This window comes from Penicillium canescens (genome assembly GCF_028828765.1).
Source record: "Penicillium canescens strain IBT 15451 chromosome Unknown utg000009l_segment0_segment0, whole genome shotgun sequence".
Taxonomy (NCBI): domain Eukaryota; kingdom Fungi; phylum Ascomycota; class Eurotiomycetes; order Eurotiales; family Aspergillaceae; genus Penicillium; species Penicillium canescens.
In genome coordinates, this window is record NW_026703971.1 from 1,771,791 (window position 1) to 1,795,123 (window position 23,333).

At 49.1% G+C, this 23,333-nt stretch overlaps 4 protein-coding genes across 4 annotated transcripts; 2 read left to right on the forward strand and 2 right to left on the reverse strand.

Moving 5' to 3' along the window:
• Positions 1 to 1,063: 1,063 nt before the first annotated feature.
• Positions 1,064 to 1,921, forward strand: N7446_012014 (alpha/beta hydrolase; the record flags this gene model as incomplete). The annotated part of the gene is made up of 2 exons (XM_058520756.1): positions 1,064 to 1,483; positions 1,568 to 1,921. The coding sequence occupies 2 exons, from the start codon at positions 1,064 to 1,066 to the stop codon at positions 1,919 to 1,921; spliced, it is 774 nt and encodes a 257-aa protein (XP_058367042.1).
• Positions 1,922 to 8,749: 6,828 nt separating this feature from the next.
• Positions 8,750 to 9,068, forward strand: N7446_012015 (uncharacterized protein; the record flags this gene model as incomplete). The annotated part of the gene is made up of 2 exons (XM_058520757.1): positions 8,750 to 8,878; positions 8,934 to 9,068. The coding sequence occupies 2 exons, from the start codon at positions 8,750 to 8,752 to the stop codon at positions 9,066 to 9,068; spliced, it is 264 nt and encodes an 87-aa protein (XP_058367043.1).
• An 8,993-nt stretch (positions 9,069 to 18,061) lies between these two features.
• N7446_012016 (Endochitinase B1) lies at positions 18,062 to 18,823 on the reverse strand (the record flags this gene model as incomplete). Its single annotated transcript, XM_058520758.1, has 1 exon — positions 18,062 to 18,823. The coding sequence occupies one exon, from the start codon at positions 18,821 to 18,823 to the stop codon at positions 18,062 to 18,064; it is 762 nt and encodes a 253-aa protein (XP_058367044.1).
• A 329-nt stretch (positions 18,824 to 19,152) lies between these two features.
• On the reverse strand, positions 19,153 to 19,519 carry N7446_012017 (Endochitinase B1; the record flags this gene model as incomplete). The annotated part of the gene is made up of 2 exons (XM_058520759.1): positions 19,153 to 19,284; positions 19,355 to 19,519. The coding sequence occupies 2 exons, from the start codon at positions 19,517 to 19,519 to the stop codon at positions 19,153 to 19,155; spliced, it is 297 nt and encodes a 98-aa protein (XP_058367045.1).
• Between the last annotated feature and the right edge of the window lie 3,814 nt (positions 19,520 to 23,333).

Here is a 23,333-nt window from a genome sequence, read left to right on the forward strand (position 1 = left end):
TTTGATCCGCAGGAATAAGCTTAACGATCCTGTAAAATGACCATCTATTCTAACCATTGCTACACTGGCACAAATGGAGACGGATGAGATATTTTGGCCCGCACGGGGCACCTGCGGTCTGAACACTGGCGATGTAGGCCTCGTTGACGGAGGGCTACAGCGCCGTGAGGGCTGCAGGCGGGCCCGTGGCACTCCGTATATTCTAGGAGGAAAAATAGCTATGCGGGAGCATACGTGGAATATACATGAGGGGGTTCCGCGGTGGGCGGGAAGAAACCGTCGCGGAGAGAGCCCGGCTCTCCCTCGAAACGGCGATGTTCTTTTCGAGGGAGGGGAAGGCCAGGCGATATTTGTGTGCGATGTCCAGCACGGGATATCGTGGGCCCGACGCAAGGGGCTCTCACGCAACAGTCCCAAATAGAACCTATCATTTGACTAGTATCTGTACTTTGGCATGCCTCCTTTTCTCGGCCTCGAGCCCTGCATCATTTATCCTCTACCAACTCTGTGGAGCCGCAGTCTGCCACGCCGTTGGCCCCGGACAACTTCCAGGTGGCACGGGATCAACGTTAATCCTGGTGCTCTGTAGCTGGATCTCTGGTGTGACAGATCGCTACGTTTGTGATGCTTGATAGGAGCCCACCTGGGAGTTGGCATTCTCGTGGGAGTTGTGGGAGGGCTAGGCTTGGCTCTATATCCACTTTGAACGTGGCACGATGTGGGTTGGAGAATGGGTGATGTTGTTCTCCCTAGGAGATGGGGGGATGTGTCGTCCCGAATGGACTCCATGGCTTTGGCAAAGTGAACAGCGTGAACTGAATGAAGGGACTGTTGCAGGCTTGCTCCGCAGAGATTTGTCGGCCGCTGTTGTCGGTGGTCTGCCTGAACTTCGGTTGAGGTGCGAGCTTAAACGTTTCCTGCCCCTTTAAACTCGCTGTCGTCACAGCTACTGCTTGGTGGTGCTTTTCAGTCCTACTCCAGGCTTTTCTACAAAATTCGCTATTCTAATTGCTCCCTCGAGTCATCACGACAGGCTAAAAGTTACATATAGACTTGGACGACAATGGCTGTTAACAACACCCCCATCTATGCCTTTATGCCGGGTGCATGGCACACACCCGATACCTTCGATGGCATCCGTGCTATCTTGATCACACGTGGATATGACTCCGAAGCTGTTGCGCTCCCTTCTGTCGGCGCGGCCGAACCCACCAAATCCGGCCTCCACGCTGATATCGCCCATACCAACGGTGTACTTCGGGCATTGGCAGAGCACGGCCGTCAGATTATCGTAGTCACACACTCGTATGGTGGCATGGTGGGCGCAAGCGCCGTCGAGGGGCTCGGATACGCTCAACGGTCCAAGGCCGGTCAGCCCGGTGGCGTGATTATGGTGGTTTGGCTGGCCGCTTTCGTGACGCCCAAGGGCAAGTCCGTTATTGATATGTTGGGAAGGAATTGGTTGCCATGGATGCTTCTCAGTGTATGTATTCCCTGGTCCAGCCTTTGCATTGCAGGGACAAACACTTATAATTTCAAAAAGAAAAACTGTTACTGATGATCATAGGACCCCGATGATGGCTACTGCCGCTCCTCCCAGCAAGAAACCGTCTTCTACCACGACATAACACCCGAAGCCCAAGCAATCGCCATCCCCAAGCTGAAGCCGCAGGCCAAGCCCTCCTTCCTGGAGCCGGCTACCTTTGAGCCCTGGCACGAGATGCCATCCATGTACCTCTTCTGCGACAAGGATGCTGCTCTGCCGCTGTTTATCCAGGAGGGATTTGCGCAGACATTGGGTAACCCGGTAACCTTTCACGTTGATGCATCGCACTCAGGTTTCTTGAGTAAGCCTGAGGAGACGGCAGATGGACTGGAGCTTGCGTTACAGGCGGGGCGGGAGCAGAATGGGATTTATTAGGTTGTTGTTGGGTTCAAAACTGTGTTTGACGTCCGACGATTGCTTTGCATTCCAGTGTTAGGGGCATTGCAATTGATTATTTGATTTATTTTGTGAAGTTCGCGACTGGCTGGGTTTAGATGGAGAGATCAGTAGCGAGAGGCTGCAGACATGCAGCCATAGTAGCTCCCTGCGTGTGATGATGCTTCCCTGGGACGGCCGCACAAATGGTATATACGGACTAAACCGCTCCAGCGTACAGCTGGTAAATAAGGAAAGAAGCTGGCCCAGCATACCTGGCCCATGAACACCTTTTATTGCACTTGTACTGGTCAGGAATTTGAGTAAGTGGTTGTACTTAAGCTTGCTCCTTGATAGCATAAGGTGGGCCTCAATCATGAGGAGACCCCACGCGCATATCCTCGAGGAGGTCCGAGATAACCTGAAGAATGACTATCGATCAATCTCCGAATACCGGCAATCAAACTTTGTCGAATTCCCAAGATGGGAAGGGAAGGAAGCTCCATTGAAAGCTTATTTACGAGAAATTGTGTCGCAACCAAGCCACCATAAAACCCAATAGAATCTGCCAACCCTGGCGGAAAGGAGATTTTGTCTCTGTCGAACAGAGCTAACCATGCCAATGACTGTAACTTGAAATTACAAATGCTTGAATATAATACAGAAGCTTCATCTTGAAAAAGGCTCAAAACTCTGTCAAAAAGTGTCAGGGAAAGGATGGTGGAAGAAATGTGACTCCCCGCTAGGTGAACCCTTGAATTTATACCTCTCCTGCAATTTCCGACTGAGCTCACACGGACCGGGCGTCAGCTTCGGATAGTGTAGTGGATTGGAGGCGCATTTTGCCCTTCAAAATATCGTACCCCAAAACACAATGCAAAATGCGATAAATTACAACTCCGGATCTCAATAACGGTGACTTTTTTGGACACGATATTAAGCCGATAATAATCTAGATAGCATTTCTGAACTACTGGTGCAGTATAGAAAATTTACTATGTGTAGCCATGGAGATAAATATATCCACGTCTCAAATGTCAAATTCATTTTGTATTTTATGTTATAGTGTCAACATAATACAGTCAACTCTCGCTTATACCACGGTGGGATATTGCACATTCTTGATAATAACACATCCCTTGCTTGGATGGCCCCTTCATTCCAGTTTTTTCCATATAAATTGACAGAATATAACACATTTTGTTTTACCACACTTTCTTCCTCTCAAATCTGCTTAGTCAGCGCAATCAACCAATCAGAATGCCTCAATCTACAAGCTCTCCTACCCTCCCGACCCCACCCAAGCGCGTCAGAATGGGACCAAAGCGTACCAAATTGGGTATATCAGACGCGCAGAAACAGGCACTACGGGCATTTTGGTCTAATACTAGCCCAAAGCCCACGCAGACTGCATGTGCTAAGTGGTTTGAGGACCAATTCAAACAAGTGATTGACCGGTCAACCATATCAAGGATCCTTTCATCCAAATACAATTATCTTGATACGGGCCCTGCAGGGGCAAACAAACGATCTTCATCCTCTCGTTGGCCATTATTGGACCAAAAGCTATATGACTGGGCAGATAACCATATTGGCAATGGAATACCAATAAATGGCCCTTTGATCCAAACTAAAGCAGCTGAGCTTTGGAGACAAATACCGGAATACAAAGATCGGACCAAACCTCAATTCTCTGAGGGTTGGTTAACTCGCTTCAAACAACGCCACTCTCTTCAATATCATACTTTCCACGGAGAAGCTGCCTCAGTCCCATCCTCGGTACATGATCAGATCAAAAGCACCAAATCGATTTGCAATCAATTCAAACCGTCCGAAATCTACAATATGGATGAAACTGGCCTATTTTGGCGACGTATGCCAAATGGTGGTCTTTCAAAGGGAAAAATTGCTGGCAAAAAGCTTGATAAAACACGAATCACTATTGTTGTTGCATCAAATGCGGATGGTTCCGATCGAGTCCCTTTATGGTTGATTGGCACAGCAAAAACCCCTCGCGCACTCCGGGGGGTTAATTTCCGAGCTCTGGGATGTGTTTGGCGTCACAACAAGGCAGCATGGATGCGTCATGACATTATGGAGGACTGGTTGCGATCTTTCTATGGGCGTATTCCCTTAGATAAGAAAGCTTTGCTCCTTTTAGACAATGCTTCACCACATGTTATTGGACTCCAGCGAGCGCCACCACCACCCCGGATTACGGTTGTTTTTTTGCCAGCAAACGCAACTTCAATTTATCAACCCTTGGACCAAGGTATTATCCAAAACTTGAAGCACCATTATCGGAAGAAATGGATGCGCTATATGATTGCTTTTCTTGATCGTGGGATAGACCCAAAACAAAGAATGAGCATTTATTATACTGTTACCTGGGTAACGCAAGTTTGGAGAACAAGTGTATCAGACCAAACGATTATCAATTGCTTTAAACAAAGTACTTTGATTAGTCCAAAGTCTATACCTATACCTGAGTCCGCGCCCGAGTCCGCACCTGAGTCTGCACTATTTTCCGAGCCCGGATTGAGTGATGAGATTGAAAGTCTATATAATCAAGCAATTGATAAGCTTGGTGATAAAGATATTGTGCCATTTGACGAGTTTTTGAACCCTTCGGACGAAGACATGTTAGAAGATGGGACTGAAGGGCGAGATGAGACCAATGAGCAAGATATATATATTGCCCCAACAACCTCAGAAATTCAGGATATTGACATTGATGGGCCCCCACCTGAGCTTCTGTCTAATTCTGCTATATTGGACAGCCTCCAGGATATCCTACTATGGGTTTGTAGCAAAGAAAAGGGTACCTCGGACCATATTAGACAAATTGAGAGCTTAATCAGCGACTTTGGCAGGATTCAGATTGATGAGAAACGTCAGGTGACTTTGGATCAGATGATGGGATGGAAGACTAAATAGGTATTAGGGCTTAGAGTTAGCTTGTCAAATATTATGTCATCCTCTCACCAAAACACAACTCAATTATACCACGTAGTTTGGCTTGGATAGTATGCTGTGGTATAAGCGAGAGTTGACTGTAGTCCGAAATTCGGGGCCCACCCCGGGTTTGGATGAAATGGGCTACCGCCCGAGCATCAGCCACCTACGAATGGTCGAACGCGCTGGTGAAGACTCTGGAACTAACATTGAACCGCTCGGCACGGCAGAGTCACGTCTCGGACATGTCGCCTGCCTTCGGAGGCTGCGTCCACTTGCATGGCGCCTCTCGTATCTCGTCCTGGCGGCTGGAATTGAGACCCGACCGTTTGATCCTCGACTTACTCCTCCCAGTGATCATCTTGGAACCAACACCGAGTACGGAGTACTGTTTGGTGCTTTCCTCGTATCGCCACTGAGAATGTTGAATGGTCGTTCACTCTATGAAGTGTCTGTCCAGAAATATTTACAACAATAATCATGATTCTCAAGCAGCTGGAAATAACCTACTTGAGAAGCCCGGAGTAGGACCATGTGAATTTGAATGGGGGGTTCAGGTTGGGCCGCCACTTAGTTGGAGGCTAAGCTCGGCGTATTCGCCCAGTGGCTGCGTGCTCCTATTCACAAGTTGTCATCAAGTGGGTCTAGGATGGGACCATCAAGCCAACCATTCGCCCCGGACCAACCCACAACCCCTCTTTCTCACCGCCTTGAAAGCTTGGAAAAGCTTAGCATCGAATTTATTCCAAAAGCGACCCCGCGAAGGTGCAAGTGTCATTTGGAAATACCCCAAGAACCAAGGTTGGAAGTGTATAAAGGGCCCGCTTTCGTTCTCCTAAGAACCATCTCATTCTCAGCTGCATAACAGTGCTAAGGAATCGGTCTTAATTACCGCTTTGATGCAGTACCTCCCTGCGTCCCATTGGAGGATTATATCAAGCTGAGAAGTAGTATTTTACCACTAAGGACAAGCTGATTCAGCGACTACCCGCTCCTCCGTATGTTTTTGTATGGTAAACCGGATCAGCTCAGAATACCCGCGTCGCAACACGCCATACTAGCCCCTGAGGCTATGAGATGCCTTCAACAGCGATCTCCTAGTTAGTTCTCAGTCAGACTCGTTCAATTGGTCCCCTCAGTACTAGTACGTATGTACGGAAATCCTGCGAACCGGCTAAAAGGAATCTTTATATTAAAATAATAACCAGATTTCAGAGGTTTATCATGCGTATTGAAATGTCTTTCGACATTACACCAGACTGTACCGCCCACGTCGCTTTTCGATGAAGGCGTTTCCATATCCCCACGGCAGCTCGAGATATTCCGTAGCGAGTCCGCTAGTCAGAGTGAATCATATATGCTTATATAATCAGGGAAGAGCGATTTCTTTTTTCCCGAGTCGAAAGGCACAGAGAAGGCTTGTTCTTGTTGTAGTTCAAAGGGAGATTTTGTTCTTGTGCCAGAGGGAATAACTGGGGCTATATACAATGAGAAGATCAAGTTGATTGAAAATCAATTTGGTTCTTCGTATAGACAATGCGGGAATTAATTCCGATGGTGCGGCTTGATTCCTGGACTGCACCAGCCTCATATCACTACAAAGGGGACCGGACCATGTGCCTCGATTTTGGACACTCGGGACTGTTGGGTCATCAGGTATGGCGTAGTATCGAGTTTCATTCGTATCAGGGCCTGATGAACATCCCCCAATCCAGAGAAGACCCCAATCAGCTCCGTACAGAGTCTGTTTGGATGGTTGCTGTTCCCTTTCAGAGAGTGCAGGCCACGGGCAAATTCCCGGAGTTGGGCCTTGATGTTCACGTCCCAGTCGGCATCATCTTCCAGTATCAAGGCAGTGGAATATGAGTTTAGAAGAACACTAGTTTACCCACACACGGCAGTTAGATAGAATGATCTGACACAGAAAACATACGATGTCAACTATACTTGTTCAACGCATTCATGTGAGCTCGCCAACATCCAATCGCATTAGGCTCCGTGAGTGAGAGGTTGTATCCCTGCATTCAAAGTAATTGGTATTTTGTGAAGGATTTATAAATACATACTTTAGGTACTGTGGCGCTTTTTGTTGTAATTCTTGCGGGCAAACTCCGTCAAGCCACTCAACTTCAATTAACACGTTCAATTTTTTTCCCTCAGTAGTAGCATGTACGGATATCGTACGATCTGATAATGTTAAGCAAGCTTACAACTAGCTAACAGATCGGCCCCTAGACCGTAATACCACTAAAAAACTCTAAGCAAGGTAATTATTCTGATTGGTGGGAATTTTATATGTCTTAGTTTGAGGCATTTTCCTTAAAGCATAGAGCGAAATAGGAAGTGATAATCATTTCGTTCTATCACTTCTACTTTGCTTTCTGCAAAACTGGTATATGCCCGGTTAGGCGGCTACCAAACCTTAGAAGGTTATAAAGGTACGACAACTCCTCACCCATCTAGTCCTTACGAAGATACTAAAATTTGTTTTGACTAAGAAAAAGATTTCTAGCTTCTAGTAAACTTGAGATTCCCTCATATCCGCGATGAGATTCCATTCTTTAGTCGCTTTCTTCTCTATTTTCTCGACCACCTTTGGCTGGTTTGTATGCCACCCCAGACCAGTCCATCGTTTATACTGCACTTACAGAAATACTGGCTAACAATTTTCTATTTATTAGAATTGTGGGATTGCTTCCGTGGGAGCTTGTACTCCAGAGAATAGGGTCAGTATACCACTGGCTTAGAAAAACCTAGCTAATCAAATTTGATCACGTAGGTTGGTTGTGAGCCAGGATGGTGCCTCGGGAATGGCAAAGACTCGGAATATCAATACGTATGCACTAGTGTATGTATCATGATCTCTCTACGCACGAAGAAGGGGAGAAGCGTCCAGCGACCCTTTTATTTTGGAAATTTTACTATACGGGGATACAATGCTAACTAATGCGATAGGGCTTTCCTTGCGTAACTCAGGGCAATGGATGTTATCCATTGGGAAATGGCGAGGCCAACTGTTCCTGATCGTCGATTTCATTAATGCTGACGATACATGGAGCGGTAACTTACCGCTAGACGGGGTTATACTGAGTGGCCCACTACCATTTGTGTTTTGTATTAGTTTGGTATTCTTGGCATTAGGGTTGTCCTAACACCGTGTATCTCAGCCATCTATGGGGTATTTCAACCTGCCCCATGATGTTCGCTCTTTTCTTCTAACAATCGAGCTTCTCATCCAATTCCAAAATTGATTCCACTCGGCCCCGCCTTATCTCCGATTCGCCCGAGAGGATTATCAGTCTATACTTTGTGTGTGTGTGTCATTATTTTACGGCTGTAATTGTGAAAGTGCGAGAAAGAAGATGAGTCGAAGCTTCGTGCTTGGCGAAAAGACGCAGAGAAAATGGCGGACGATTTGGCGGCTAAGGAATTGGAGGAAATACTTGAAAATGAGGAGGATGATACATTATTGGCTAATGAGGCTATTGATGGGCTTTATTTCATGGATGCTAGACCTTATACGTCTAAAAAATGAGCCAGAAGTTAAAGAAATTGAAAATTTGCATTATGGCTGTTAATTGCATTATAGCTGTGGGACACCCCCTACCCGCGATGGTGGTTGTGTGGTGGGAGGGGGCGGTCGGCTATTGGTATTCGAGAACGGTGATCTGGCTGTCCTCCCGATACCCCGGATTGACGTCTCCGATTGGTGTACCTGGAGGATTTTACTCCACTCTTTGGCCCTTTTGAATTCTTTCTGCAACGACGTTTTAGAAAGTTCAGAGAGGTTTAGGGGAGCTGAAGTATATAAGCCCAGACTTTAGCCCGAGCTCTTTCAGTCAGAATCAACTTTGCTTCTATTTAATCCTAACCATGAAGTTCCTCTTCTCTCTCGTCGCATTTGCCGGCGTCGCTCTAGCTCAGCAAGCCGTGATCGGACTTCCTAAGACTGGCCAGACAGTGGCCCGCGGTGACGAGCTGATTGTTCAAGTCCAGCTTCCTGTATGTTGACACTGCTATTTCTTATTATGAGGCCGACTTTCTAATTGCATCCTAGACCACGGCTTCCGCTTATTATGAAGTTGGGGTTGCTATCGGCATTTCCGATTGCGCCTACGGCTGCTATGCTGCCTCCGAACAAATGGGTTCAATTGTTGATGATGATGATGATGTATTCATTTGCCCGATGTAGCTCGCTCTATATATATGCTGCTATGCGGGAGTGCTGTCAGGCCTGCCGACAGCTGGAAGGTGGTCGCCAGCCCACTGGGCGACCGTCAGGGAACTCGCCTTGCGAATTTCTGATCAATCGCCCTCGAATCGAAAGACGTAAACTAAACAAAAGAAATGCACGGATGCAAACATGATAAACACAAAGCCAAAATGAACGTCATTTACCCCTGGTCGCGGGTAGGACCAGGGCCCCGCTTCAACACACCATTCCCACGCCCTCTTCTCTCCAACTGTCCAGTCTTGTCGGCTGCCGCTTGCGCGCTCGCTTGGATCAAGGGAGTACAGTGGACCTGGCACTGCACTCCTAATGGGCGCCATCCTTCTTCTTCCGTCACACTGTCTAAGGGATCATTGTCTCCGCTCCTTTGTCGTCCCCTTCCTCGCCCAGAGCCGTAGGGTCGACTGTCTGAAATTGGCCTAGGAGGCTGGTCTTGACCATGAATTCGGCCACAACTGTGCGGGCCTCCGGTCGTGTGAGGAGTTCGTCCCGGTGGAGAGCGACTCCCTGGTATGAGAGAGCGCTTCTCATCCAGTCTCGCTCGTCCTGGTGCAAGGGGCATTCCAGTAGGACGTGTGTTACTGTTTGGCTGCCAAGATCGCAATCACACCGCGCTGTTTCGCGTCGGTTGATACGATTCAGGTAAGCCCCTAGGCCAATTCGCCCAGTTCTAAGCTGCATCAGAATCGATGTCGTCGCTTTGCGCAAGCCCGTCCAGTATTCCAGCGTCTTCTTTGTTGGTGCTTCAATCAAGCGTTTCGTCGGACGACTGGTCGTTTCCTTGGCCCACGTTCTGTCCCACTCCAGCTTCGCTTCTCTGCGAATTCGTCGTCTCGCTGCGGCTGCGAGACGTATGTCTCGGTTGAGAGGGTTATGCAGCCCGTCCGGTTCCTGCGCCGCTTCTTTTGCGTGTTGGTCCACGATCTCGTTGCCAATGACTCCTTGGTGCGCAGGAATCCATCTGAGTTCTGTCCGAATACTTCTGCCGGCAAGTTGTAGGATCAGGTTGAGGCATCCTGCTAGATAGACCTGTCCTGACGGCATCCGCGGTCGCCTCAGCGCCTTCAGCGCTGCTTGGCTATCTACAAAGATGACTACACCGTTCTTCGCCTGCTTAGCCCATGGCTCTGTGCTTTCCAGAACCATTTCAAGTGCCATCTCAATGGCTCGAAGCTCTGCCGCATATACGGTGGACGTATCATCATCTCCCATCTGGCTATGAGCATGTTGATCCTCAAGGTCCACGACCGCTGCCGCTCCGATCCTTCCATCAATTCCGCTCCCGTCGGTGTACAGAATCAAGGGTCTTTCTTCTGGGTCTTTCATCAGGATCTGGTTGTGATTGTTGACCGCAGCTTCTCTGTCCTCGATGATTACCTCTGGTGGCGCTTGCCATGGTGCCAGGACGAATGCCTTTCGACTCTCCCATTTTCTTGCCAAAGTATCCGGGGGAGCCATAAGACATCCGTCCGCCTTCCAAGCTTGCGCCTCCATCGGTGACCATCCAGCCCAGTCTCTCTCATCTGCCGGTCGGCGACGTAACATCGTTGGCGGGACAGCGAACTCTGGTCCTGTCCGTAGTCGAAGGGCCGTTTCTTTCACCAGTCGATTCATGTGAACAGAAATAGGCGGTAGGTGAAGCTCTGCATTCAGTGCCTCTGCTGCCGTAGTTCTGAAAGCTCCACTGATGAGACATGCTGCCTGCTTTTGGATTGCCACGAAAGGCCGACTGATTATGCGTGCCTTGGAATGACTGATGAGCATAGGTTGATACCACGCGGAAACCCCAAAGAGCATCTGCGGGATGATCACCGCTTGGTAGATCTTTCGCATTGCATAGAGTGAGGCTCCCCACGTTGACCCTGCCAGGCTTCGTAGCGCGTGGAGAGAGACACCGGCCTTGGCCACCGCTTTCTCGCGGTGATGGTGGAATTCCAGACCCGGATCTAGCCAATAGCCTAGGTACCGCTCAGCCGTCCTCGTCGCTGTCACCGTGTGTCCTCCTAGAGACAGCGATGTGTATTGTGGGTCGACTTCCCTGGTGTTTACAAAATGCATGAGTGCATACTTCTTCGGGTCAAAAACTGATGCATGTTTCTCGGCCCATTGGTCGGCTTTGCGGCATGCCGCTCTGAGTTTCTTGATGGTTTCGCGTTCGCTGTCTCCCTTTGTCATGAAGCAAACATCGTCGACCTACCCGTTGCTAGTCACACCGTTACCGCAGTTCTCAACGAGGTCTGCGTTGTAGATGAGATATAGAATGGGTGAGATCGGTGATCCTTGAGGGATGCCTGTAGGTGTCAGGATTCGATCAGATGAGCCCTCGGGCATGCGGATCCGTGTGCTTCGATTGCTCAGGAAGGCCCTCACCCAGGGAACGAAGTGTCCCAGACGTCGTTTCTTGAGGTTGTGTAGTAGACGTTCATGGGAGACATTGTCGTACGCTCCGGACACGTCCAGCATCAGCAGAGACACCACTGGCTTGCCCTTTCCCCATGCAGTTTTGATTCGGTCGATGATAATGTGGATAGCATGATCGGTGGATATGCCCTTTCGCCCGCCTAGATGGGTTCGTGGGAGTAAACCGTTGGTTTCTGCTGCGTAGCTGATCCGTCGCGCGACAACTGCCTCCAGAACTTTCCGAGCGTGTTCAGCAGCGCGACGGGTCTGTAGGATTTTGCGAGCTGGTAGTCACTTTTGCCTTGCTTCCGGAGCACCACCGTGATTGAGCGCTGGAAATGTGACGGGTTGTATCCCGTGTTTATGCATGCGTTGAATAACTGGACCACTGTTGCTAGAACCACCGGTATCTCGATAAGCTTGTGCCAGAGAGAGTTTGGTATACCGTCTTCTCCGGGTGCTTTCCCTGCTTTCGCCCCTCGCACCGCCTCCTGTATCTCTTGAGCGGTGACTGCTGGAAACTCGATTTGCTGTGGGTACTGGAATGAGTCCGTGTCGGATAGATCGGCTGGCGGCGGTTTGGGGAAGAAGGCAATCCGGAATGCCTCTGCCTTTTGATCAACTGTTTCTGCGAGAGTTCCAGGCATTTGGGGATCCTGTATTTTCAGCGAAGGGGTGATACCCTTCTCGTAGGCCCCATCTCGGTTTCTTGCCCATTTAGCCAATCGCCACATACCCTGTGGGCCATCTTCAATGACCTGCTGGACTCGGCGCCGGTGCGCCCTTGACAAGGTTCTCTTGACGAGTCGTGTTTTTCTGTTGCGTGCTTCAGAGTAGCACATCCAGTCGTAGGGGTCTTGAGTTCTCGTATGTTTGCGACGGAGGCGACGAACCTCTTTGACCGCAACTTTACACTCGTCGTCAAAGTCGGGGTTCGACCACGCGGATGGTTTTGCCCATGGGGTTGATTCCTCGATTGCTGTTTGGATCGCTCCCATCAGCTCCTGGCATTTGGCTTCTATCCTTTGCGGATTTGCCCGGTATAGGCCTCCTGTCCGTAGACCTCCTTCGATCTTCTGGATGAGTTTCTGATCATCGGTTGCGTTCCAGTTTCTTCTCTTCTGTTGTACTGCAATGGGTGTAATAATATCAAGCACAGTCCTGATCGGGAAATGGTCGGATGCGTGTTCGATGTCATCCGCCCTCTCGCAATTGATAAGCCTGTTGACAAGGTTGGATGTGATGAAGGTGAGGTCAATCACCGACGACTGATCGTTTCGAGACCAGGTAGGTCTGCCTTGTTGGGTCGTCAACTCGAGTCCCCATTCATTGGCGATTTCTAGGAGTTGCTCGGCCTCCTGATCGGGCCTGGTCCCTGTTCCTCCCCATCTCGGGTGATGCGGGTTCATATCTCCAAGGATGATGTGTTCTCCATGAGGTCGTTTTGACAGCTCATTTCTTAGATGTCTAAGAGTATTGCTGCCCGGCCTATTGTATATGTTGTGTATGAATAGATCTGTCCAGTCTCTGCCCTGATGAGCCTTTCTAAGTTTCAGTAGCTGGTAGTCCTGTGAGACGAGTTGACACGACCAATGGCTCGGGTCAAGCCTTTTAGACACAAACAGGCATACGCCCGGTTGGGAGAGATCCGAGGCTTGGACTTGATCGTCCTGGCCTTGGGTTGATCCATCAGCAGCTGCTTTTGGTGGGTAAATTAGCTGGAAAGTTGCCGTCGCTGGTTGGTGCGTTGTGTGTTGCATTTCGTTCTTCCATGGCCCCTGCACCGCGACGACGTCCGCCGCGAGGACATTTCTGTCTCTGAGGAACGTTGCCATCACTGGCCACGATTTGTGTACGTTGTATTGAAGAATCTCAAACGATTTCATTGATGAGTTTGTTCGTCATCGCTTCGTTCGCTGGCCTCGTGCCATACTTCATCATTTGGGTCTTCGATTGTTGGTGCATCCGTCGGAAAAAGCGGCGGAGATGATCCAATCGGTATCGCTTGCCGCTGCGTGTATTTCAGAATCACCAATTTGCGGTATTCGGGGCTCTCGGGGTCCAATTCCCCCTCGTCATCAGGCCCGGACGTGTTACCGGCCTCATTGACAGTGGTGACCTCGTTGATGAATTGGGTAAGTCGGTGTTCTAGGCTATCCTGCTGAGTGTCAGGTTGAGGGAGATTGGCCGGAGTGGGTTGAATGCTGAGCCATTCATTGTCGTCTGGTTGCTCGTCCATGGTGTCGTCCGGCTCGCCTGTGCGGCGCCTTTTCGAGGCCGCTTGGAACCTTGTTGACCCTTGGCATGCCAGCGGTATCACTGTTGGTTTGGGATTCTTTGGCCTCGTTCTTGAGCCCTTTGGGCGGCCAGGGCCTCTTTTGAGCTGAGTAGGCTGAGTCGGTTCAGTGACCTCCTCTGGTAATGTTTCTACTTCTATCGCTGCAGTCTCCACGTCCATTACAGCATCCTGGGGGTTCCGTGGGGGCTCTTCCCCCCGTTGCCCCTCCGGAGCGTGTATCGACGCTTCGAGTCCATTCGAAACCATGGGGTCTGCCCTAGTCGAAGGTGCTTCGTTGCCGGTGCTTGCCGTCACTCGGAGGTGCATAGGAACGCGGTGATATGCAGGGCAGTTGGCCAGCGCTTGCTCGGCTTCGTTCATCGCTTCAACCTTCACCGGACATTCCCGACTTGTAGGGCGATGCCCTTCACCACAATTGGCGCACTTGACTGGTATCGCTTGCCCCTTCGTCGACGGACACTCCCAGGTCGGGTGTCCGTTGGCGCAGTGACCGCATTTGAAGAAGTTGGAACAGTGTGACTGGATATGCCCCGGCTTTTGGCATTTTCTGCATAGCTTTATCCGCCCCTCACGACAGAATCGCGATGTATTGTGAATTTGCTTCCCCCACACGACTCCCGAGATGATCGCGCGATTAGCCACGACTGGGCTGGTGAACTCGATCAGGATGGAGCCCTCCGCCCTCTCCCCCGGACGGGTCAGCCATCCTAGATACTGGATCTTAGCGCCTTCGCCCCAATTGTTCTGCGCGAGCAGCTCAGCCGCAACGTCGGCCATCGTCTCCGGAGTAACCTTCATCGATTTCACGGGGATATGGTACGCCACCACTCCCCAGGACGGTTCTTGGATCACCGAGCCTGGTCCAAAGGCTCTCAGCCACGCAGCATGTTTGCGGAGGACCTCTGCCCCCGCAGCACTGCTGGCGATCATTGCCACATCCCCCGACGGCAATTTTCGAGCAGCGACAAATGAAGCCTGTCCGGCCAGTACCCCTGAATTCTTCTGACGGGCATTTGATACCCTCTGTCGTTCAGCCCTCTCGACCAAATCTTTTGGTGTTAATCCACGGACTTGCTCGCGGTTCGTTCCGACCTTGACGATGACCTCTCGGTCCTCGCGAAGTTCGATTTCCGGTACTCCTAGAGACGATGTGCCGCCGCTCCGGGTGATAGGAGCCGCAGCCGTAGCCAAGTCGCGCTGCCATTCTTTGGCCCGGAAGTTGCGCCACGCTGCTGCAGAGTTCGCCGCGGGGGTAGATAGTGCCGTCGATAATGTGTTCGTTGTCTTTTCAATAGTATTAATTCGCTGGTTCAGGCGTTCGGTGCCGGCGTTGATCTTGGTCAGCGCCTCAAGCACCTTGGCCATCCCCTGACCGTCTCCCCGTTGGGCGTTTAGTGCGTACTGGCGGACGGCACGAATATATCCAGTGACGTACCGGTCCTCTGTGCCATTGTTCTCGATGTGGTTAAGCACCCGGCGGGCCCCTTCCGCGATGTCGTCCATGGATCGGGGCGGATCCGCGAGGGCCGTGGTTTTTGGCGTTCCTCTCCTGTCAGGGGGCAAAATCTGTGCGTTCGCACCCGTCCCAACCATCGCTGCCATCTCCCCTATGAAAAGGGTATCAGGCCGTAGCGCTTGAGGTTACGATTACGATGAACTAATTCACGAGGCCGTGAGACCTCTGATTGGCTAGATATTTCAAGAAAACGTTTTTGCCAAGAAAGAGTTGTCCCAAGTGAGATCTACGTGGCCAGATACTGCCGACGAAGCCAAAATCTCGCCACAGGCTACCACACCACCTGCAGAGAGGCGTTCTCAAAGACCACGAAAAACATCATATGCCGATATACTTGCACAGTCAAAATACGATAGTTGACTAACATTACTGGGTTTCCTATTTTCCAAGATGTTGTGGTTATTAGTCAGATGATTTCTATCTCCTCATTGGTCAATGTTCCCTTGCCTTCCAAGTACTAGTCAAGCAAACCAATATGACTCTAACTTCTTGTACCTGCCTTTCCTTTTTGATCGTTTCAGGGCATTAGCGTGCGAAGCGCGCGTCACCAGTATTTTTGCACTTCTTGCCCTAGACCTGGGGGGCTGTCCAAGGTATTAGCAACTGCACGTGACATAAAGGGGTTGAAAAGGCAGTAGTGTTTGGCCTGCCGATCTTCGTCACCCGCTGTACCCCAGTATATGGTGGCACTGATACGGCATGCATTGGTGATACGCGATACTAACCGAATTCGGATGGGAGGCGGCCTGCCCGACAACTCCTCAAACCACCCCGCGGGCCGTGTGGTTCCATCTTGCGGCCTATTGATGGATAGGGTCTGGTGCTTTCGAGAGAAAGGAGATTATGTTGTTGGACCTAGATAGTTGTGAGAGACACGCTCGTACTATTGATGTCTAGGGTACGCGCTAGGTAAATTTGGGAAGCGATCGACAAGAGCGCTTACGGAGCTAGGAGAAGGTTCTTTTCTCATCGTCGATTGCCGCTGGGACCGCGTCAGTTGGAGCTATTGAGCCTACTCGTGACATAGCGGGATATTGCAAAGACTTTAGCTAGGAAGAAGAATTCAGTCGACGACGCGATTTGGCAAATGGAGGCTAAAATCAGAATAAGAGCGAGGTAGCCTCTGGTTCAAGATACTGCGCAGGATGCCAGTCAGGTGAAACCGTGTCTCGGTTGGGGCTAATCGCTCGGATAAGCTTTGGGACTCACTATCTTCCCGGTAGTCACGAACTGAGAAATCGATCTGTCCCGATTATACAAGCACATAATCGGACCCTCACCGCCCAAGGTAGCAACAAGCTTTTTTAAAGATGAAGATAGCTCAGGTTGTTAAACGTCGGAAGCGGACGGAAGAGTTCATTTAGTCATGGGCAGACCTGTCTCTGACCGCTAGTGCTAGAGACGGGTATAAAGACCCTCTCGCCATTCACCTAACATTTCTTGCCCTTCATACATTACACTTTTAGTATACAATTCTGCGACCAGACACTAGTTGTGAACGTCTTTTCAGATTTCTTCTGGTGAACTCCTTTTTCCTCGACAACACAACATCAAAATGGTCTCAATCAAGATTTCCTGTGCAACTGTCTTCGCCGTACTTGTTGCCCTAGTCCAATCCTCTCCCACTATCGTCTCTGCGGTTCTAGATGAACGCCAGTGCCTTGATTGTGGTTATGCTGGACCCGTATGTTATTAACCTTCCTATAGCCGAATGTTTTGTATTTCATCCTTTGCTGACGTTACATTTAGTGCTGCACTGCATGCAATTGGATCTGTCAAGATCCGAATAACTCAGACACTTGCGCATATGGCTGCAGTGTGGATGCGTGATTGGATTCATGGATAACGCCTAAGCCTCGCCGTGGCCCTTGGCTCGTCCACAGGCAGCCCGGCCCGGCTTGGACAGCACCCAGGTCGCCCGCCCACAGTTTTTTTTGGGCTTGCCCCTTTTTGGCTTCCTCGGCATAATTAGGAATTCAGGATGAATAGATCGCTAATTCTGCTTGATATACTCCTTTTTTATATTTGTTTCGCTTAGACGTTGACACGGCTCGCCAATACCACCCGGATACTCTGTACCTGCTTTCCATATGGTTTTGTATGGTAAGAAGGGCCGGTTCGGGATATCGGCGTCGTAACACGCCCGACTAGCCCCGAAGGCTATGAGACGCCTTCAACAGCGACCTGGTAATTAATTCTTCAATAAAATCGTTTAATTGGCTCCTTCAGTACTAGCATGTACGAGAATCCTTCGACCTGCTAGAATCCACTAATTGCATGCTCTAAAAACAACGCTAAATGTGCCCCCCGAGCGGACGAGGGATAGGTGACAAAAAACACATGGGAAACAGCAAGGATTATGAAGAGAGCATGGAAAAGCCAAATTAACAAAGTTGATTGAGCAGTCTATTAGTAAGAAGAGACAATGGCGGCCATGGGGAAAGAAGGAGGGAAAGATCTGATAGGACCAGAAGGGCTTGTAAAAGGCCCGAAACTGGTTGTGACTGTGATTACCTTCAGGCACACGTACAAAAGAGAAAAGCAGAAAATGATAAATGGGAAAAAACCTCTCTGCAATGATTAACGAAAGGCTGGAAAGCGACTAGACGTCATTGAATCCAGGTCGAACAAGACGGAGAACACACAAGATCAGTAGGGTGGCTGGCCATGCCTGGTATTAGAAAACCTTGCAGTTAGTCAACCAAACCCATTTTGAAATTCCTCAACATGGTGGCTGATTTAATTGCCAGAGAAGCCATCCTTCAGATTAACATATGTGCTGGTGGGATAGTTCAAGTTGTTAAGAGACTGATCCAAAGAGCCAGCGCCTCCAAACAGAGAGACAGTGGTGCCGATGAGACTCAGAGTATCGTTTCGGTCCATGCTAACTTCCCACCAGGCGGTGCCAGCAAGACCCAAACACTGAACATACTCAGCCTTCAGGGCAGCTATCTCAGGAGTATCATAGCTAACCAGGTATTTCTGCTTGGCGTCGTAGCTGTAGCTTCCACCAACACGAGGAATGTTGACAACCTTAGCGTTGAATCCTGGTAGGGGAAGTGCGTTGTAATTCCAAAGCCCTGCGGTACCAAGACTGCCCTGTGTGCCGCCATTGGAGAACTTATCCCCCACGCCATTAGTGCCATTGAAGACACGACCGTACAGCGGGTTCTCCAAAACGAGCTTGTTGGGTGGAACATGACCGTTAAACATGTAAAACTCAAGGCTCGAGTTTGTATCATAATCAGTTGCACGTGGATTGCGGACATCCGGGAACAAGTTTGACAAGTAGCCAGAGTAATTGCTGAATCCGGGTCCCATGTAGTCCAAAGCCATAACAGTGTAGAAATCGAGATACGGGGTCATGCTAGTGAGGTCTAACATGACAGCCTTGTCCTTGTCCGCTGGAGAGGCATAGCTGATCTGGAATGGGGATGTAGCGGCGGTCTTCTCCGCTAATTGGTCCAGACTCTGGCGCAGACGCTTGAGCAAATCCACCATCTGAGCCGCTTGACTGTGATCTGCGACGTACTCATAGTCGATATCAATTCCATCGAAGCCGAGATCTGCGACAAATTGGACGGCCGTATCAACAAAATTCTGCCGCTTGGTGCTAGATACAAGCATAGGGGGAAATTCTCGCGGTAGCTCCAGCCACCGATGGAGAGCATAGTTTTGAGATGGCGGTGCTTCTTCTTCAACAGGAACATCTGCTTGATATTCCCATATACATTCTCTCCCGGTGTAGTGGTATTATCTCCAGGGTACGCATACTGGAGATCGGCCCAAGTGTCACTCAATATACTATGTATAACGTCTGTTAGCTAGGCCTACTCTCTAAAGACGTGGATGTGTTCATACACGCTGCCAGTAGTAGCGTTGACGTTGGCGAAAGCATAGACAAGATGGGTCAAGTTCTCTGCTGGAACATCGGTGATGAAGTATTTGGCTCCGTAGATATCCTGTATTGCGAAAGCACTATTAGCTAAAAGCTCGTCAGGGAATGAAAATTCAGCGTGAGTTCGCTCGTACCCAGTTGCCGAAGTAGGCAACGGCTTTCATCCCACCGTGGATTCCACCGCGGTTGCCGCAAGAGATTTCAAACTTGCCATCTCTATGATAATGTCTAGGCTTCTCATGCTGACCCAAGACACCGACAACAGCGACGAGAAAAGTGGAAAGGGAGCTGAGACGCATTTTGCAACAGTGATGTTCTAGGCGAGGTCTTCGGTTTGAAATGATCAGTTCAAGGAATGACTAAGGTAAGTATACAGGAACAAGGAATGAGTGGACGGTTCAACAAAAGTAACCGGGCGATACTGTCCTCGAAACTGGTGCAAATGCGACCCTTTCATAATTTAGTGAATATGGGGTTTCTTAAGATTACAGTCAACCTTGTATGCAATTCCCCTGTTGGATCCGGCAAAAGAAACACAGGTAGCAGCCATCGGACGCCCCGAAAGGCTCGATTCATCTTAAATAAAGTTCAGGAGCAAAGGTAAGCCCGGTTGACGCACCACTGGAGCTCCATGAAAGTGCGGAGCTAATTAGAGCAGATGATTTATCCAGCCGAAATTTCTCCATCGGCATAACATTGAGTTCTAGAGGAACTTCGGGTGGATATATGGGAATAAATTACTTCAGTTTTAGGTAACGGATCCGCAGATCTTGCGACCAAGACCAATGGGTGGCGCGATGAAAAATGAGGAAACGCAGATAAGGTATCTCTCTTACTTTTCGGTACGGAGAGACCTTTTGTGTGCCTTACTAGTCACCGCGTACGTACTCCGTAACCGTAAGCAAAATTGCCAAGAAGCCAACAGGTCCTACACACCTTATTCAAAATGCTCGCCATTCTATTGGCCGGCTATGGGCCTTTGATTCGAGTCGGAATGATGGCTAGTAAGCACGCGCCCCCACAGTTGTGGAGTAGCATCTGTACCTTGTGGTAGAAGTTTATTCATCGAGCGCTATACACCACAAGCAGCGCCACAATCCATGAGCGTAAGCCCCGACTCAGTTCATACCACCTCCGTACTCTGTCGGTATTATTCGAGTCTAGGATTGTCCTAGAACCTCGGGTTCCTTTTCCGCGCCCACTGCATTATCTACGGAGTGCCCAATTTTCCGACACTTAAGTAGAAGTCATCTGAGGGGTTGTCTCATTTATTAATACCCTACTGTTGCTATGACTTTCGCTAAAAGTATCTTTGTCTATCTTCCTCGTAGCTGTAGTGGAGCATTTACCAGCTACTTCCGGGTAGTTGCATCCAGTTGACAGCTGTTCTGTCTCTGCACTTGCCTGTGTTGTGATATGAGGCTGGTGCAGATCAGGAACCATGCCGAACCATCGGAATTAATCCCGAAGTATGTATACGAAGAACCAAGTTGATTTGGAAATCCTTCTCGTTATAGCCTCCCTCATGTTTCCCTCTGGATAAATGAAAATCCATCTTCCTTGGAACTACAACAAGACCAAGTGGCTCTTAAGAATTCTTAAGACTGCAAGCAGGTACAAAATAACGGCCCACTTCATCTTCGTGGTTTTTCGCGTTGAAAAGGCGCGCTGCGCTCCAGAAACAGTGGTGTTTAGAGTTCATGGCCAAACACGGCCAGAGGCGATCGAGAAATCCGCGTTCCAGAAACCGCGGGTTTTCGAGTTCACGACCAGCAGAACTCCGAAACGGTCACTCTACCAGGGGATGAACTTAAAATGTGCTTAACAAATTTATTGCCACGCCCATTTTGACGCCTGGCATGGAAGGGAGGGAGCTTGGTTCTTTCAAACAATTAATGGTGTCCGAGGAACGCATCAAGTCTTGGTCTGTTATGACAGGGAATTTCTGATTTTGAGGGCCAACAGAAAAAATGAATGTCTGCTTTGGGAAATTTGCCAAATGCACAGCGTAGCTAGCCTGAGCTTCTGGCCTCTAAAACTTTTTTATTTTCCTATTTTATTTTCACAGAATAATAAGCAAGGAACCTAGGACAGGAAGGGGACTTGAATTGGAGGCCTTAGGAATATGGCAAGAAAATGGGCACAGCTTGGTTGTCCAAGAGGATATCGTCCTTGACGGGCAGGTTGAAGTAACTTCTGCAACTGGGGGGTGCCTGGGTATTAGGAGATGCGCGTGATTTAGAGTGGAGACTGTTGTCTAGCCAATCTTGTTCAATGAATACCCTACTTCTTTCACTTTTGTTTACAGTACTGTAACAAGAAAATGAATGATCCGTTCATTTATTATTTTCGACCATCAACAACCATTTAATCACCAGCTGCAAGATTGCTTGGCAGTTAAACCTCAGTTTTTCGCCACTGTGGGTCACTGGGTCTTATACCATAATGTTTATCTTCTTTTTTATTGCTGATATAGTAGAAAGCATCGTTGAATATGCATATTCGGTCAACTTACAAATAATTGTTGCATTTGATCGTTCATCAACATCATTCCTCTCTTCAAACAGTGTCTTTACACCGAATTTTGCCCAGTTAAAGTATAAATATACAATTATCGACCGCTAAATAATACATTCTTAATCAGCCGGTTAGAGACGCCTAATAGTTAGAGAAGAGTGTCATTAATGAATATTGGATACATGGATGATACAAAGTATTTACCTAGAGGATCACATTACAGTGGAAAGGCAGACATCAAGCACTTCTATTACTATATGGATGCCGAATACGTCAACAACGCTAAGGCTGTGAGCCTAGCTAGTTATATCTGGCTACTTTAACCTTTCCTCATGCGTTCTTCTTGGCCTTTACTTGGCCAAGCTTGAAAATACTCGACCTGGCCTCTTCCTTGTCTAGTCCAGCCCCATTCAACAAGGTACTATCGAATACGTGCCTTGGTCCCACAGCGTCCAAAAACCAAACCATGGAGGCATTAGAACCTTTCCAAATCGAGCCACTCTTTCCAGTGATAATTTCATCTATAACTTCCCGGGCGAACTGAGCCGGCCCCATTTTCTTTGCAAGGTGAATAGTTGTTCGTGCCTTTACAGAATCCTCCACGACGCGGTAAATACTCTCCGGTCCAAAATTGATATTGTCCGCCGACACCAATGGAGTCGATACCTCTCCCATGTACAAGGTTTTGACTTTCAGGCCAAGCAGCTGCAACTAGAGTCGAAGAGTGTCCGAGTAGGATGCTACAGCCGCTTTGCGAGCGTTGTAAGCGGAAGCGAATGGATTCGGGAGGCGCGCTAGGACAGAGGCGGCATAATATTAAACACATTACCAAGCTACAGTGACCCAGCCCATTTTGTCTCAACTCCGCCCACCGCGAACCTTCCGAGATTCTCTGCGTCCGTCATATTCGGGTAAGTTATGTAACCATTCCGTAGCGACTCGAACTAACTTTACAAGTCGGCAAGATAGTTGCTCCATTCCCATCGCAGATTACAGCCTAGCACTGAGGGAATCAACTGGCATGATTGACGAACTATCAAAAGAGACCGTGACTGCGAATTAAGCTGTTACTCTACATCATCGCCTGAGTTTTGGTAATGTGGAGATATCCAATCCCGACACCCGAAAAGCTGCCGCATTGGAAGATCCATTGGTAGGTTTCCAAATCGTTAACTATGCCCCGTATTTGTGAGTTCTACTTGCCGTATGCATCTTGTAAGCGGGTATTGTGGAGCAAGCCGCGGCGCAATTATTGTGCCGTGCCTGGGGTAGTAACCACAATTGAAGTAGCCTATGGAATTCCTGCAGATCACTGACGATAAGGAGGGGCACAACATCATACCTGGATAGAAGTGAGATTAAAGTTAAACCGCGGCTCGGATGATCTCTCATCAAGAATTTTTGATTGTACAGTGGTGTAACAGAAGTATTTGACCTCCGTTACTTCCCTAGCAACAAGTACTCGCGCCAGGGGGCGCCAAACCCCTGACAATATTGGGGCCAGTACACACACACACACACAATTCATTAACGCCCGGCGGCTGAGCCGAAAGGGCAACTATCACTGATCTAAATGTACATGCCTTAGCCAATGCT